Source organism: Pelophylax lessonae (genome assembly GCF_965119305.1).
Source record: "Pelophylax lessonae genome assembly, chromosome: 3".
Lineage (NCBI taxonomy): Eukaryota > Metazoa > Chordata > Amphibia > Anura > Ranidae > Pelophylax > Pelophylax lessonae.
The window spans coordinates 640,673,300-640,691,452 of record NC_138770.1 but is presented as its reverse complement, the minus strand read 5'-3'; the positions used below and the strand labels follow the sequence as shown (position 1 = coordinate 640,691,452).

General features: G+C 44.7%; 1 protein-coding gene across 1 annotated transcript in view; it reads left to right on the top strand.

Annotated features, from left to right (window-relative positions):
* Positions 1–18,153, top strand: part of SRBD1 (S1 RNA binding domain 1) — a 399,572-nt gene that overhangs the window by 54,355 nt on the left and 327,064 nt on the right. Inside the window, exon 9 of the mRNA XM_082249845.1 lies at positions 2,106–2,202. Coding sequence (XP_082105971.1) covers positions 2,106–2,202 — 97 coding nt within the window. The remainder of the gene's footprint in view (positions 1–2,105; positions 2,203–18,153) is intronic.

Sequence of the window (18,153 nt, the reverse complement as noted above, 5' to 3'; positions counted from 1 at the left end):
GGCTGTGTCCAATCACAGCCGGTCACATGTAAATGAGGAAGTGCCGTTTATCGGCTCTCCTTGCCTCACACTGTCAGTGTGTGGCAAGGAGAGCTGATCAGCGGCTCCTCCTCAAAGGGAAGCCTAGGACAGGTAATCAGGGCACTGATCATCAGTGCCCTGATTACAGTAAAGAAAAAAAACAGTGCCCATCAGTGCCCACCATCAGTGGCCACAGTGCCCACCATCAGTGGCCACAGTGCCCACCATCAGTGGCCACAGTGCCCATAGTATTGCCATTTAGTGGCTGCTCATCAGTTCCGCCTATCAGTACTCATCAGTGCCTATCAATGCGGCATATTAGTACCTCCTCATCAGTGCCCATCCGTGCAGCCTATCAGTGCCGCCTCATCAGTGCACATGAGTGAAGGAGAAAAATACGTTATTTTTAAAATTTATTCACAGAAAATAAGAAAAACTTTTTTTTTTTTCTCAAATTTTCTGTCTTTTTTTTTTTTGTAAGAAATAAAAAACCCAGCGGTGATTAAATACCACCAAAAGAAAGCTCTATTTGTGTGAAAAAAATGATAAAAATGTCATATGGGTACAGTGTAGCATGACCGCGCAATTGTCATTCAAAGTGTGAGAGCGCTGAAAGCTGAAAAAACCGAACAAAGAGCTCCAAAAGTACAGGTAGATGTAGCTTGTTCCAATGGGGCATAGGTCATTTTTGAGAGCAGAGTATATGTTTGTATCAATATCTTTTCTAATACAATTTAAAATTGTATAAATTGTAACATTTTAGGTAAGAATAAATATAGAAACTGACAATGGTTTTCTAAGGTTATTCTGGAGTTTGAAATGTGTGGAGCCTGTTGTTCAAGTGTCAGCCAGTAGAGGGCAGTGTTTCATAACAAACTGATAGCTGTCTTCTATATTTGGGTTCAATATTGCAGAAAAGTGTTCTTGGAACAAGTCACTAGTAAGGAATTACTATGTGCAGCGCTATTGAACATCATTTTCCTGTGTCTGCAGAAATAGCTGTGATTCAGGTTGTTCCAGCTGTTTAGTCATGATTTACCACTTCAGCCCCGGAAGGTTTACCCCCCTTCATGACCAGGCCATTTTTTGCGATACGCACTGCGTTACTTTGACCATTGCGCAGTTGTGCGACTGTACTTAAATACAATTCATGTCCTTTTTTTCCCAGACAAATAGCTTTCTTTTGGTGGTATCTGATCCCCTCTGCAGTTTTTTTTTTTTTGTGCTATAAAAAATAAAGATGGACAAAAAAATTATTTTTTACTTTCTGCTATAAAGCATATCCAATATGCGTATATTGATTGGTTTGCACAACCATTATAGCGTCTACAAACTGTGGGATAGATTTATCGATCATATATAATATATATATATATATATATATATATATATATATATATACATTTACTAGTATTGGCGGCGATCAGTGATTTTTAGCAGGACTGCGACATTGTGGAGGACAAATCTGACACTAAGTGACACTTTTTGGGGACCAGAGACACCAATACAGTGATCAGTGCTAACAAATATAAACTGTCACTGTATGAATGACACGGGCAGGGAAGGGGTTAACATCAGCAGCGCTCAAAGGGTTAAATGTGTTCCCTGGGAGTGCTGCTATCTGTGTGGGGGGAGGTGCTTTGACTGGGGGAAGACAGAGATCCATGTTCCTGCTTAGCAGAAACACAAGATCTCCATCTTCTGCTCTGACAGAACAGCAATCTGCCTTATTAACATAGGCAGACTGTCAATCTGCCTCTCTCGGAAACGATCGCCTGGTGCTGGGGAACATTGGGTCTGCTGGACCCGCTGATTGGCTCCCGCTGTGTCCAATTACAGCGGGAGCGGGTCACCAGCGACATACATGTGCGCCCCAGACCCGAAAAAAACAAAAACGTACAGGTATGTGATTTCACGCTGAAGGTCGTCACTTTGAATCCTCTATACTAGCAACATACCTGGGAAATATAATAATAATATGATGATGATAATATAATTATATGATTGCTTATTACTATATTATATAACATATACAAAAATGCATGCCAGTTCATCTTTTTAATGTCCCTTTTTTTATATTGAAGGTCTACTCACGCTTCAAGAAATTGAGATGGGAGTGCAGCACATTCTGGCAGACATGGTTGCGAAAGATAAAGACACGCTGGATAACATTCGAAACCTGTAAGAGTAATCCTCCATTCCTCCCGCCATTGTCTGCAGATTGTCAGGCATGGTGTCCTCTCTACTTCTCATCCTTGTATGATATCAAACTGCTTGCCAATGACTTGTATTCTTAGGGATCTCAAACATAGAAAGTCTCTATCTGTGCAGCCATAAAGCTGATTTCTTGGTATGGCAGTGTCTTACCTAGTTACATTGGTCTAGCTTAGTATGTATGTGCCGTACCCGAGTCTCATGTCAAGCGGCTTCACTGCTACTTACTGAACACAAAAGGTCACTTGCTTGCTCTTCACATGCACCATTCAGAGGACACTTTCTATTTACTCAATGAATGCAGCGTGTTCTCTGATTGGACAAGGTGGAGATTGTGACATTGCTGCCCTGTCTCTCCGTCTCATCCAGTCAGGGAACGCTTTGCATTCATTAGGAAGATGCAAAATGTTCTCAATGGCACCATAGTCGAGCAACCTCCTCGGCATAGGACCTGGAAGCTAGTGGACATCACTGTAGTAGCAGGTATGATACATACAGTATCTCACAAACGTGAGTACACTCCTCACATTTTTTTGGCATTGCATGGCACACTATAATGCACACTGCAGTAATTTACTGCACAATACCCAACAGATAGATACAGTATCTCACAAAAGTGAGTACACCCCTCACATTTTTTTGGCATTGCATGGCACACTATAATGCACACTGCAGTAATTTACTGCACAATACCCAACAGATAGATACAGTATCTCACAAAAGTAAGTACACCCCTCACATTTTTGTAAATATTTTATTCTATCTTTTCATGTGACAACACTGAAGAAATGACACTTTGCTACAATGTAAAGTAGTGAGTGCACAGCTTGTATAACAGTGTAAATTTGCTGTCCCCTCAAAATAACTCTGTATGGTCTTGGTCACCGTGCTGCAGTTCAGTTTCAGAGTCTTGGCAAACTTCTTATAGCCTAGGCCATCTTTATGTAGAGCAACAATTCCTTTTTTTCAGATCCTCAGAGAGCTCTTTGCCATGAGGTGCCATGTTGAACTGCCAGTGACCAGTATGAGAGAGTGAGAGCGATAACACCAAATTTAACACACCTGCTCCCCATTCACACCTGAGACCTTGTAACACTAACGAGTCACATGACACCGGGGAGGGAAAAGGGCTAACTGGGCCCATTTTCGATATTTTCACTTAGGGGTGTACTCACTTTTGTTGCCAGTGGTTTAGACATTAATGGCTGTGTGTTGAGTTATTTTGAGGGGACAGCAAATTTACATTGTTATACAAGCTGTACACTCACTACTTTACAAAGCAAAGTGTCATTTCTTCAGCGTTGTCACATGAAAAGATATAATAAAATATTTACAAAAATGTAAGGGGTGTACTCACTTTTGTGAGATACTGTACATAATCTACTGATCCAAGCTTGACATATTTAACTGTAAAAATTGCCACACCTAAACTTCAGCTTTTACATTGACACTTCATAGTAGAGATCGACCGATTATCGGCAGGGCCGATATTGACTTTTGCCTATATATCTGTATCGGCCCCGGAACTGGCCGATATTGCCGATATTCCAAATATAGCTCAAGTAAAGGGTAAAATGATGTCACATAGCATAATTATGTTTACAAATGTTATTGAATATGCCACTCCCATATGTACAAATTAAAGACCTAAGCAATGAAGGGAGGTCATGACATCACTTCCGGGTACTCGGCGCCAGATTCAAAAAAATGACAGCATTCAAAAACTTGGCGTTTTTGAATGCTTTTAAGTGCAGAGGAGGGGTTTGGGGTATTTTAGACCCCCAGATCCCTCCACAAGAGTACCTGTCAAGTGATAAAAATAAACATTTTTTTTTTTTAAATGTATGAAAATACCGGCCGATACTGATATGCAATGGCCAAAATATCGGTATCGGCAACGAAAAGCCGATATCGGTCAATCACTACTTCATACACACATATGTGTGTGTAGTGTGACATGTTGGGGTTCCTTAGCTCAATGGTGGTTCCAAAACAGTGAGTTTACTCCATGCCAGATATAGTTTTCAGGGCTTTTCTGCCCACTTCTATTTACAAGACAGTCAAAGCTCATACAGGTATGTCTTCTCACACAGGGGGGTTCTCACCATCAATGCAATAAACATTACATTCAGCGTCCTGGCTCTTATGCGACAGCTTTACTGCTCTGATTAGTACCCCAGTGGTCCTCCTGACCATCAAACACCTCCCAGTGTTCATGCACAGATGCTGTACCTCAGTTCTGAGTCTTTCCTCACAGATCCCTAGCTGCTCTGTCTCTCCTGGACTCTTTCTCAGGCTCGGGTATTGGTCTGTCCCAACCTGCGTAGCAGCACCTCTCACGGCTCCCTTCATACGCTCACCTCCTTGGGTTTGGGGGGGGGTGGGGCTCTGTGCTCTAAATCTGGCTCTTATATGAATCCAGCACACACCTGTACCATTAGTGTGCTCTCTTCATACATAAACCAGCATTTTACCCAGTGGCACGGGGTCACCTTGCTAGTGTGTGTGTATATAGGTTTGTGTGTGCATATATATATATATAACACACACCCCTAATAAAATTAGACAATCATTAAAAAGTTAATTTATTTCAGTAATTAAATTCAAAAAGTGAAACTCATATATTTTATATAGATGGGATATACACAGATGATGATTATGGCTTACAGCCAGTCAAAACACAAAATTCAGGAGCTTAGAAAATTAGAATATTATATAAGACCAATAAAAAAAAAAAAAATCATTTTTAATAGAATAGTGTTGGCTTACTGAAAAGTATCTCCATGTGCAGTATAGTATGCACTCAATACTCGGTCGGGGCTCCTTTTGCATAAATTACTGCATCAATGCAGCATGGCATGGAATGTGATCAGCCTGTGGACCTGCTGAGGTGTTACGGAAGCCCAGGTTGCTTTGATAGCGGCTTTTAGCTTGTCTGAATTGTTGGGTCTGGTGTCTCTCATCTTTCTCTTGACAATACCCCACAGATTCTCTATGGGGTCTAGGTCAGGCGAGTTTGCTGGCCAATCAAGCACAGTGATACCATGATCATTAAACCAGGTATTGGTAGTTTTGGTAGTGTGGGCGGTGCCAGGTCCTGCTGGAAAATGAAATCAGCATCCCCATAAAGCTGGTCAGCAGAGGGAAGCATGAAGTGCTCTAGAATTTCCTGGTAGAGCTGCGCTGACTTTGGACTTGATTAAAACACAGCAGACCAACACCAGCAGATGTCATGGCTCCCCAATTCATCACTGACTGGGGAAACTTTTGCGTTTCATTTTGGAAATGAAGGTCCCAGAGTCTGGAGGAAGAGTGGAGAGGCACAGAATTTGCACCACAAGTTCCACGTGGTCCAACGTGAGGTTTCAGGGTGATCACCTCCATGCCACGTCACATTGATGCAGTAATTCATGCAAAAGGAGTCCCAACCAAAGTATTGAATATATACTATACTGTACATGGACATACTTTTCAGTAAGCCAATATTTCTGTATTAAAAATCCTTTTTTTTATCGGTCTTATGTAATCTAATTTTTTGAAATACTGAATTTTTGGTTTTCACTAGCTGTAAGGCATCATCCTCAAAATTAAAAGAAAGAAATGCTTGAAATATATCACTCTGTGTAACGCATCTATATAACCTAAGAGTTTCACTTTTTGAATTGAATTACTGAAATAAATTAAATTTTTTTTTTTTTTTTTTTTTTTAAATATTTTTATTGAACATATGAAACAATTACAAGAACCGTATTGCAGCAAGATAGTACAATGTATAGAACCGCAAGAATTATATAACCATTCAGAGATTTCTTACATTTTGTAATAATAGTGTCACAAATATTATGCATAAGGGTTAAGATGAACCAAATATGAACGACACTAGGAGAGGGGGGGGGTTGTGGGGATTAGGGACGGGGAAAGAGATTGACACTCTCGCATGGGACGTGAGGAGAACGTCAATATTTAAAGAGAAAAATAACTAAGTACTAAAAGGATGACTCTTACTGGCTGAGCAAGACTCCTAGTCGACTCCTAACATAACATAGCAGGTGAAATGGGGGGGGGGGGGGGGGATTAGTGGTATCCATGAGATCCATCTTGAAGTATCTGATAAGCAAGTGATAGAAACAGTTGTATGAGGAATTGAACGTGGAGGGTGGTGCCTTACACTCTCAACCTTCCCAATGTGTTGGAGATTGAAGCTTTTAAATACCATTCTGTGAATTGGAAGGGTGTCATCAGAGCTTTCAGTTCATCTGCCCGGAAGGCATATATCATGAAAGAGCGCCATCTGGAGAAAAAAGTTTCCATGGATGAGAACTTGTCAATGTCCAGATTTCCTTTTTCCATGTATAGAAGTGCTTTGAGGTCGTTGCAAACCATGGAGATCGTCGGGGGGGGTGTTGGAAGTCCAGGTCTTTAGAATTGCTTTTTTAGCTGCCAGGGTGCATAAGTGTGTCCATGGGGGTAGCCATTTTGCTTTGCGACCATGACCACTCATGGGCTGTAATGACTCTTCACAGCCAAATAGGAATAAGTGAGGGGATTTCTCCATTCGTATACCCAAGACCGCCTGTATAAATGTTTGTACCTGGTCCCAGAAACCGGAGATAGTGGGGCAATGCCAGAACCTGTGGGCTAACGTTGGTCTTCCTTCCCCGCACTGGGGGCATAGTGCAGGAGTGCTCGGATTATTGGTATACAGAGCCGGTACGAAGGCCCTGTGAATCAACTTGAATTGAGTCTCCCTCCAGGTCTCCATCAGAACGAGTTTTCTAACCCGTAGGTATCCTTGTAGTATTCTCGGGGCAATGTCCTCCATGGGGAAGGCAGCACCCCATTTGTTAAACATGGTGTCCGTGGAGAGCTTATTTGAGTGTAAAAGCAGTTGGCCATAAACAATAGAAATGTTGTAACTTTTGTTCTTGATGAAATCATCCAAGATCGATTTTTGAAAACTTTTAGCAATGCTGGGTGAACAAGATTTAACATAGGCTATTGCCTGATGATAGTATAACTGGTGGGACGAGGGCAAATGATATTCCCCTGCAAGTTCCGTGTATGGTTTTATGGACAGATCCGAGGATCGGACTAATGAATGAGCCATTTTCAAGCCATTCTGCTCCCAGAGTTGGTATGATGCATAGTCCATAAATTGCGGAAATAATGGATTGCCATGAAGAGGCAAGTGCTTGGAGATTATTGAAGGTACTCCCAGACACTTTCTTACTTCCCTCCATGCTATCATAGTGTCTCGGATGAGGACATGATTTTGGAGGCATCCTGGTAAAGCCGTAAAGGTGCTGTGAAGTATTCCCGTCAGGCTCCATGGGCGGGCTATTTGAGTTTCAATGTGGTAGTTGGAGTAGGTTGAGGATTCGGTAATCCAATCCAGGCCATAGCGCAAGAGGCAAGACAAATTATACAGCCTAATATTGGGCAAGCCAGCTCCCCCCTCGCTCTTCGGAAGGTGCAGTTTGGCAATGGAAATCCTGGGTCTCCTCTTATTCCAGAGGAACGCCGCTACGGCCTTATTCAGCGTGTTGATATCTTTATGTTTGAGGAGGAAAGGGAGGGTTTGAAGGGGGTATAGCAAACGTGGGAAGCTGACCATTTTGACCAGGTGGCACCTTCCGAAAAACGAGAGGGGTAGAGTCATCCACAATTCCAGTTCCCTAACAATTTTTTCCAAAAGTGGGACATAGTTCAGTTGGTAAAGGGTAGAGGAATGTCTGCCAATCTTAATACCCAAATATGTGATGTGCTGGTGATTCAGAGGGAAAGGAAGGGAATGATCCCATTGATCTATGACCGGTTGCGTTAGTGGGAGGACTTCACTTTTATCAAAATTAATTTTTAACCCTGAGATAAAACTGAATTCCTGTAACAGGGAGCATAATGCTGGAAGGTCGGTGCTAGGTTGGGACGTAAATATGAGCAGGTCATCAGCAAAGAGGGCAGTTTTGAGTTCTGTTTGACCCAGTGAAATGCCGTGAATCGTATTTGAGTTTAACAAGTATCTGGAAAGGGGTTCTATGGCCATATTAAACAATAAAGGAGATAGGGGACAGCCCTGGCGTGTGCCCTTATATAACTGAATTGAGTTAGATATACCCATAGACGTGAAGATACGCGCTGAGGGGGAGGCATATAGAGCTTTCAAAAAGTCAGAGATCTTGCCAGTGAAACCGAACTTCGTCAGGGTCAGGAAGAGCCAGTCCAGATCAACGTTGTCGAAGGCCTTCTCGGCGTCTAAAGTTACAATTGCCGAGTGACTAGTGGGGTTGGCTTTAGCATGTTCTAGGACCGCCATAACCTTGCGTATGTTTGCAGTGGCCGACCTGCCCCTGACGAAGCCTGCCTGCGACGGATGGATAAGTGTGGGAAGAACCTGTGCTATCCTGGAAGCTATTATTTTGGAGAGGATTTTGGCATCAATATTTAAAAGGGATATCGGTCGGTATGAGCCAGGTTGAGTGGGGTCTTTGCCTTTCTTGGATAATAATTTAATGTACGCCTGAGAGCCTGTGGGGAGATATGTGCCCTTTTGCCACATATCGTTATACAGTGCAGTGAGAGTGGGCAATAGGGTATCTTTAAAAGTTTTAAAAAATTCTGTTGAATAACCATCTGGACCTGGCGCTTTGTGGGATGCCATATGAGTTATGGTGTGAACTATGTCTTCCGAGCTAATTGGAGCATTGATATCTTGTAATTGGGCTTCTGTAAGTGTGGGGAGAGGGACCATATCCAGAAATTTTTTCGCGGCCTCAATGTTTACCGGATCTTTGCTATATAAGGTGCTATAGTATTTTTCCAGAATGCTGCTAATGTCAGCTGGTGAATGTGTTACATTTCCTGAGTCGTTCCTGAGTGTCAATATATGCGTGGGCTTGTAGGGACCTTTGATCAGCCTGGATAATAATTTTCCGGGTTTGTTCCCGAAACGGTAAAAGGATGCCATAAATCGGGAATGTTTAGATTCCTCAACCTTTACCGCCCAGTGATCAAATTGCTGTTTTGCCACGTGCCACTCTTCCTTAAGCTCGGGGGAGGGTGAAGTGATGAGAAGGGATTGGGCCCTGTGCAGTTTTTCGCTCGCCTCCAGGAAGCTCTTAGCAAGAGCTTTCCTGTATGTAGAGACGTAGGAAATAATATGACCACGCAGGACTGCCTTGCCCGCTTCCCAGAAAAGGATAGGGTCAGTGGAATGCTCCTGATTGAGGGCAGCATAGTCCTGCCAGGTGGATTGCACGTGATGTTGGAAGTCCTTATTATGTTTGAGAAACACTGGGAATCTCCAGGTTCCTGTGGGAGGTGTGGCGGCAGCTAAGGAAATGGAAAGGGATATTGGGGAATGGTCAGATATGGCAATATCGTGTATATCCGCGCCATCAACGAATCTGATAAGTTCCGAGGTGATAAATAGATAGTCTAGTCTGGCCATGGAGTGCTGGGGGGGGGAATAAAATGAGTAGTCGTGATCTGTGGGGTGGCTAAGACGCCACGCGTCCACCAAGTGTAGGGCAGATATCATAGAGTGCAGGGGGGTTTCCCTGGTGTGAAGCACTGGGCGAAAATTTTGAGACCTCGTCCTTCGTTGCTTTCGGTCAACCGTCATATTCATGACATCATTAAAGTCGCCACCTATTATATGAAAGGGAGTGGGGTCCTGAAGCAACCATGTCGCGGTGTCACCATTAAAGGTAGTGGAAGGGGGTGTCGGGGCATATATATTCGAGATCCTTACAGTGCGGGTAGGTAGTCTGAGCAATAGAGACAGTCGTCTACCGGCTTCATCCCTTCTAGTGTCTAGGATTTCATAGGGGATCCTTTTATTTAACAGGATGGCTACTCCAGCCTTGCGACCCATGGCAGGGGAGCATAGCGCCTCCCCAACCCAGAGCTTCTGCAAGAAGCGCATGTCTCCCTCCCCCAGGTGAGTCTCCTGGAGGAGAGCGACATCCGCCCCCAAGCGCTTGAGATGGCGCAATATCATCATGCGTTTATTTGGCGAGCGAAGGCCCTTCACGTTCCATGATACAACTTTTAGGGTGGCCATGGAGAAAAGATGATAGGGTTATGCAACTCAGAGATAGTACCGTCAGCAGGGATACTCATGGAAGGGGGGACATGATGGGACAATTGTTGTAGGAGTAAGACAGGAGATGAAAAGATAAGAGATAGGAGCCTGTGTCGGGGCATGGTGGAGCCCCGGCATAGGAGGTCAGTGGTGAGGTGTTTTGCAGGTCGTACGGAGAAGGGGAAACCAACCGTGAGGCTTCGCTTTTTTCTCAGTGAGAAAGGAGTGTGCAAGCGTTGCCCCACACCCATAGGCCTGTGGTGAAGGACAGAAGGGGACGGGTACGCTTCGGGGAGCGAAGATTCCATGTACTGGACTCTCAGCACATGGGCCCAGGGGGGAACTACTAACATCCCTCTGAGGACTAGGAATGAACAACCAAACTGCAGGCAATTACATAACAAGTATAGGAGCTAACTCCGTAACAAGACATAATACCCCAGGTGTAAGGGTAAATGCTATACCTAGATAAAAAACATTGTAATAAGCAAAAGAGTTCCAACCAGACGTCTGTAAACAGACTTGTCGTGCAGAAAAGTTAGGGCTAGCAGTATGTCAGTACCTGAGGAAAATCGTCCACTGGGGACTCAGTCATCGAAGTTCACATGAGGGATCTGCGGGCTGAGGGGTGACCATATTTGCCCTTTTTGGGAGGTTCCTTATCGGGTGTCAATTGGGCCTTGCGAACCAGAGACTCTCGTTTGGATTGGGATGAGGATTCTTCCATCGGTGTGGATAGTGACGAAAGAAAGTGCTCCGCGTCAGACGGCGCATGGAAACACAGGCGCTCACCCCCAGGTGTAGTAACATGAAGAATGGCGGGGTACGCTAAAGTAAAACGCATTTGCTGTTGAAAAAGGGAAGAACATACTTGAGCAAACGCCTTGCGTCGTCTGGACACTTCGGCGGAGTAATCCGCGAAGAGTAGAATAGAGCAGCCTTTGATGTGTAAGGGTCTTTGTTTCCTGAATGACATTAAAATGGTGTTCTTGTCCGCATAGTTCAGGTAACGTGCAATGATGGGCCTTGGTTTGTTCCTGGACTCATTTGGGGCCCCCACCCGATGTGCCCTCTCCACAATGCAAGGGGATGGCAAGCCCAGGGCTCGGGGAATAATGTCTGTACAGAGATTGAGAAGCTCTGCCCCCTGAACCGCTTCAGGTGCCCCAATGATCCTGAGGTTATTCCGCCTGGAGCGGTTCTCCAGGTCCTCAATTTTGTCCTGCAATGCCTGAAGCGCTTTATCCTGGTTGTTAATATCCCTGCTGTTAAGCAGGGTCTCTTCCTCTAGGGATGCAATCCTCAGCTCAGCCTCCTGGATTTGATGCCTGTGAGAGCTCAGCTCCTTCTGCAGCTGTGACAGGCTCTGTGTAATGGCCGTCTCAATAGCTGCCTTAATTGTAGGGGACAGGATATGTGCCACTGCCTCTGCCATCTTCATATACTGCGGGTCAGCCTGGGTGTTATCAGCAGCTTGGACGAGCATAGGGAGATCAGGGGGTTGATGAGCAGCTTGTGAGAGAGAGAGGGAATCACTCACCCCCCCCTCCCGCTGTGTGTCAGCCGCCGCGGCCATGTTTGAAGGAGTGTGAGGAGAAATGGCTGTGTCAGGCCGCTCCGTGCCGATCGCTGATGGCGGGCGCTGGCGCTCTACAAATCTGTCCATCAGTAGCCCCTGGTGTGTGGGAGGAGGGATGCGGAGGTAAGGGCTCTCCGGGCGGCCTCGATCCCCGTATTTTTAAGTGAATCTGCGGCGGGTGTAGCGGGGCTGCAGAGGCTCACTCCTCTCGCATGAGCGCCGGAACCGGAAGTTAAATTAACTTTTTGATGATTTTATAGTTTTACGAGATGCACGTGTGTATATGTGTGTGTATATGTGTATATATATATACCGTATATACTCGAGTATAAGCCGAGTTTTTCAGCACATTTTTTTGTGCTGAAAACGTCCCCCTCGGCTTATACTCGAGTCAAGGAAAAAAAAAAATTTTCTCTCCGCTCCGACGGGTTTAAGGTTTAAAAATGGCGCCGCCCGTCGCATACATGTCACCGCGCACGCGCCGCCGCCGCTCGTGTAATTTCGGCTATTCCCGGCGCCGCTCGGGAGAGGCCGGGAATAGCCGAAAGTATACGAGCGGCGGCGGCGCGTGCGCAATGACGTGTCGGCGCCGGGCGGCGCCATTTTTAAAATGAAGGCGCCTCTGGAACAGGTAAGTGAAACAGCTTTACTACCTGCCATGGGCTGCGGGCACACTACAAGGGATGCAGTGCTGCGGGCATGGTCCACATGTACCATGCCCACAGCACTGCATCTCCTGTAGTATGCCCACAACCCCAGATCCTCTTGTACCATGCCAGTACCCTGCAATCTCCTGCACCATGCCAGTGCCCTGCATTCTCCTGCACCATGCCAGTACCCTGCAATATCCTGCACCATGCCAGTACCCTGCAATCTCCTGCACCATGCCAGTCACCCTGCATTCTCCTGCACCATGCCAGTCACCCTGCATTCTCCTGCACCATGCCAGTCACCCTGCATTCTCCTGCACCATGCCAGTCACCCTGCATTCTCCTGCACCATGCCAGTCACCCTGCATTCTCCTGCACCATGCCAGTCACCCTGCATTCTCCTGCACCATGCCAGTCACCCTGCATTCTCCTGCACCATGCCAGTCACCCTGCATTCTCCTGCACCATGCCAGTCACCCTGCATTCTCCTGTACCATGCCAGTACCCTGCATTCTCCTGCACCATGCCCGCCGCCCTGCATTCTCCTGCACCATGCCAGTCACCCTGCATTCTCCTGCACCATGCCAGTCACCCTGAATTCTCCTGTACCATGCCCGCCGCCCTGCATTCTCACCCTAGGCTTATACTCGAGTCAATGATTTTTCCCATCTTTTTGTGGTAAAAGTAGGGGTCTCGGCTTATACTCGGGTCGGCTTATACTCGAGTATATACGGTATATATATATATATATATATATATATATATAATATAATATATCTTTCCTTTTCTGATGACAGCTATTCCACCTGTTTATCCTGGTGTCACAGGGAAATCAAATGAAGGAAGATCCCTGGGGGTTACAGCCACAAATTGTGCCAAATATAATATGCGAAGACTTTTCCCACTCTAAAAAAAAAAAAATGGTTGGAGTCTTTGTTTTTAGATTGATGTTATAATATCAGATTCACAACATATAATAGGTTGGCTACAGATCCATACATAGTACGATCGTAGTTTTCACTTTTTTATCTTATTTGGAAAGTTCCGTACACCAGTGCAAAGGGCACGCGAGGCACAGATTTACACGGATCTCCAAGCGCATGCCCAGGTGTCCATCCATGCAGGAGCGGTGCATGGATCAGAACGCAGTCACGCATGAATGTTCACTCAGGGATGCGCTTGGAGATCCGTGCAGCTGTTTGCCTGTCATTCATTTTAATAGGCTGCCTTCTTGTGGCTGCCCAGAACACCTTTACCTCCAATAATAAAGATGATCCTTTTCTGCTAAACTTGGTCTGGGTATCTAAACTTCAAAGAACTCTGATCCCAAAAAAGGATAAAGGGACTATCCAAATAGATCTAAAGAATTGCTCCCTGCTAAGAAAGACTGAATACTTACGGTTGCACTCAAAAGTTTGCATACCCTCAGAGAATTGGTAATATACAGTATTTACAATTTTTAAAGAAAATAGGATTGAGTGGGCAAAACACATCTCTTTCATTCTTTATGGAAGTCAACTGTAGGTGATTACAGAATGGCACAATCAAAAAAAAAAAAAAAAACATGGCAATAAGTAAACAAATTAAATGACCCCTGTTCAAAAGTCTGCATACCGTTAGTTCTTAATACTGTTTATTGCCCCCTTTAGCATCAATGACAGTGTGCAGTCTTTTGTAATAGTGGTCTTTGAGGCCAAATTCTTGCATGTGGTATAGTTGCCCATCCTCTTGGCAAAATGCCTCCAGGTAATGCAAAGCCTTTGGTCGTCTTGCATGAACTGCATTCGTGCAGAAGAAAGCAAATTGTCTGCCAGTATTTTCTGATAACCCGCTGAATTCATCTTGCCATCAATTTTCACAATATTCTCTGTGCCTTTAGAGCTCACACACTCCCAAAACATCAGTAAGCCCCCACCATGCTTCACAGTTGGGATGGTATTCTTGTTGTCTTTGACCCCTCTCCAAATATATCGCTTATGATTGTGACCATAAAGCTCTATTTTGGTCTCATCACTCCATATTCCAGTGTGCCAGAAGCTGTGAGGCGCGTCATGGTGTTGTGCATATTCTAACCGGGCTTTTTTGTGGCATTGGCACAGACAGCTTTTTTTCTTGCAGCTCAACCATGCACCTTATTTTTGTGCAAGTATTGTCATATTGTGCTCCTTAAAACAACCACACCGTCCAGAGCTGCCTGTATTTATTTTTCCTGAGGATACCTGTGGGTTTTTCTTTGTATACCATTTAATTCTTCTGACTGCAATCTTTCTTGGTCTACCTGACCTTGGCTTGGTATTAAAGAGACCACAAAAAATTTCTGCTTCCTAATAAGTGATTGAACAGTACTGACTGGTATATTCAAGGCTTTAGATATCTCTTTATATCCTTTTCCATCTTTATAAAGTCCCATTACCTTGTTATGCAGGTCTTTTGACAGTTTTTCTTTCCTGCTCGCCATGTCTCAGTATCTAGCCTGCTCAGTATTTCCACATGAGAGCTAACAAACTCATTGACTATTCATACACAGACACTAATTGCAATTTAAAAATCTGCAGATGTGGGAAATTAACCTTTAATTGCCCATTTAACCTGTGTGTGTCTGTACCAGGGTCAAACATTCCAGGGGATGTACATTTTTCATCAGGGCCATTTGGGTGATATCTGTTCTCATTATGATTTAAAAAGGAGCCAAACAATTATGGGATAATAAATGGCTTCATATGATCACTGTCCTAAAATCAAAGACAGTTTTTTTTGGCATGATCAGTCATATTTTCAGTATCAATGGCAACATTTCATGATTTCTGCCAGGGTATGCAAACTTTTTAGCACAACTGTACCTCTCCAGTGGGCAGCAGCATGTCTAAATTCCTCTGTCTTCATGCATTAAGGGCTTCACCCTTTTTTACTCAATGGTTCTTCCACTGCCTCCTAGGTCAGTGTAGGGCACAGTAATGACTTAGATCTCTCCTGGAGAAATCATTGAGGTCAGTGGGGGATGCTTTCTTTAGTTTTTTGGGGGGAAGACAACAGAGCCACTTTAACAGTTCCAGTGTTCTTAAAAAATAGTTTTCTGCATTGTGTAATAGCACTGGCTCATTGGGGGAGATTTACTGAAACTGCTCTGCATAGCGACCAATCGGCTTTTAGGTTTATTTTTAAAGTTTATTTGATCAACCAACCATCCTATCACATGCTAGAAAATACTCGTGGTATTTAATTTCTCATTTGTGTGATTGGGTATTTAAAATGAACACAACTTTCTAAGCTCGGCGAATATATGCTATCAAAATTGAAATGATTATTTTCCTCAGTGGACAGTCTCTACATCATTAAGGCTTGTTCTCACATGCCGCAGCCCTTGATACCCCTCTGAAAATCGGTCTGTGGTGGGTTACTTTTCGGAGTGAGTTTGACAGGCGACAAGAAGACATTGAGGAGATTTACTGAAATTGGTGCAGCTGTGCATGGTAGCCAATTAGCTTCTAACTTCAGCTTTTTCAATTAAGCTTTGGCAATAAAGGATGAATCCCTAGTATAGTCTCTCTCTAAGGTCTCTTTCACACAGGCGGACCGTTCAGATCCGCCTGTTTTTTTTTTTTTTTTTGGCGGATCTAAACGGTCCCCCCATGCATCCCTATGGGGCATCGGATGTCAGCGGAGACATGTCCACTGGAATCCGATCCGTCAAATCTGGACGGATGGAAACCCTATTTTCCATCCGTCCAGCAGATCGGATGGGATCGGATGAGAACGGACCAACGGTCCGTTCCCATCTGATTTCCCCCATAGAGATGCATGGGGAACTGACAGCTGTGTCTCCACACACAGTGCGGAGACACAGCTGTCATCCTCCTGCTCAGCGGGGGATCGGCGGATCGATCCCCCGCTGAGAAAAACTGAGTCGGTCCAATGGACGGAGTGTGTGAAAGGGGCCTAACATATACAGAGCCCTTCAGCGCACTTTACATGAAGGCCTGGATACACTTTTATTGTTCTGGGGCAGGGAGGCTCCTGAGCTAGATTCGGAGGACTGGGAGTACATTCGGGAGTATCCCATGCAACAGTTGGTCTCTGCCAGAGAACGATTGATCCAATTAAAAATCCTCCATAGAGTATACTTTACCTCCAAAAAGTGCACAGGATCTTCCCTTTACACCCATCTCGTTGGTGTTGTCCAGAAGATCCTGCCACATTTATACATGTGTGTTTGGGAATGCCCTGTTATTGGGCCCTTTTGGACAGATATCTCAAAGTGTATTCGGTCTCTGTGCCCTTATCTATTGACGTTTGTATGCCGGGTCTTGTTCATTTGCTGGCCACGTCCAGAGCTATGAGATCTCTGATGGTATTGCTGTAATTCTATGCTCGTAAGTGTATTCTCCTACACTGGAAAATTCCCACAGGCCCCTACATCCAAATTCTGGAAATCCATAGTCATGAAAAACCTGGAAAAGTCATGGGATTTTAAAATGGCAATTTCCAGGCCTTGAAAAGTGTTGGAAAATTAACTTAACCCAAAAGTTTTGGAAAAGTCATGGAAATTATTTGTTGCATGTGCAGAAAAGAGAAAGGCGCCACTCAGTAGAGCATGTAAATTTATTGACGCGTATTATAATTAAGAAATTACATGGAGGTGGAGGCCAGCCTGGGACAAACGCTGCGGACCCGGAAGGACGCCGATCTGATAGACGCTTAACACCTCCATTAAATTTCTTAATTATAATATGTGTCAATAAAATTATTTACATGCTCCACTGAGTGGCGCCTTTCTCTCTTTTCTGCCTGTTCGTGGGACTGTTGCTTCGGCCTAACAAAGAGCTGCCCTCGATGTAAGCGCCGCATTTGTGCATCTGTGCAATCCAAGCTGCACCTTATCCATCATGACTGCCTGAACTGAAGCTTTATCCCCAAGAAGGAGCGCCCATCAAATCTTTTTCTTTCTCCAGTATATTCGAATATAGTTGATGATATGGGTTAAATTACAATAGTTAAAGCGGAGTTCCACCCTAAAATTATACTTACCTCCATCTTCTTGCTCCGGGTCACCTGAAAAACAAATGGATAATCGCAATTTTTTTTTTTTTTTTACTTACCTTGTTTAGAAGAAAATATACTTACCTTACTTCCTCTTTCTCCCCTCGGCGGCCACGGCGATTCGTCACTTCCTGGCATGCAATGATTCCTGGGAGCTGAACGTCATCGCTCCCAGAAATCAATGCGCCTGCACCGGCCCCGACGTCAGTTCCGTCAGGCCCCGACGTCAGGTATGACGCGCCTGCACCGGAACTGACGTCGGGGCCGGTGCAGGCGCGTCATACCTTGCTAAACCGCTTCTGGGCATGCCCAGAAGCTGTGCAGGGATGACGCTGCAGCCCCGGAAGTGACGGCGGACCGGTGCAGTGCATCGTGGGACCGAAGAAGACGGAAGAGGACATAGAAGAGGATCGCGCTGGCTTCAAGTTGCACACACCTGAGATGGCAGCGCTGGACAATACTTTTTCAAGGTAAGTATTTCTTCTAAAAGTTAAGTGCAACCCGGGACAGATCAGAGGCTATCCATTGTGGAAAGTACTAGCCCTGACTGTCCCGGGGGTATTTTTATA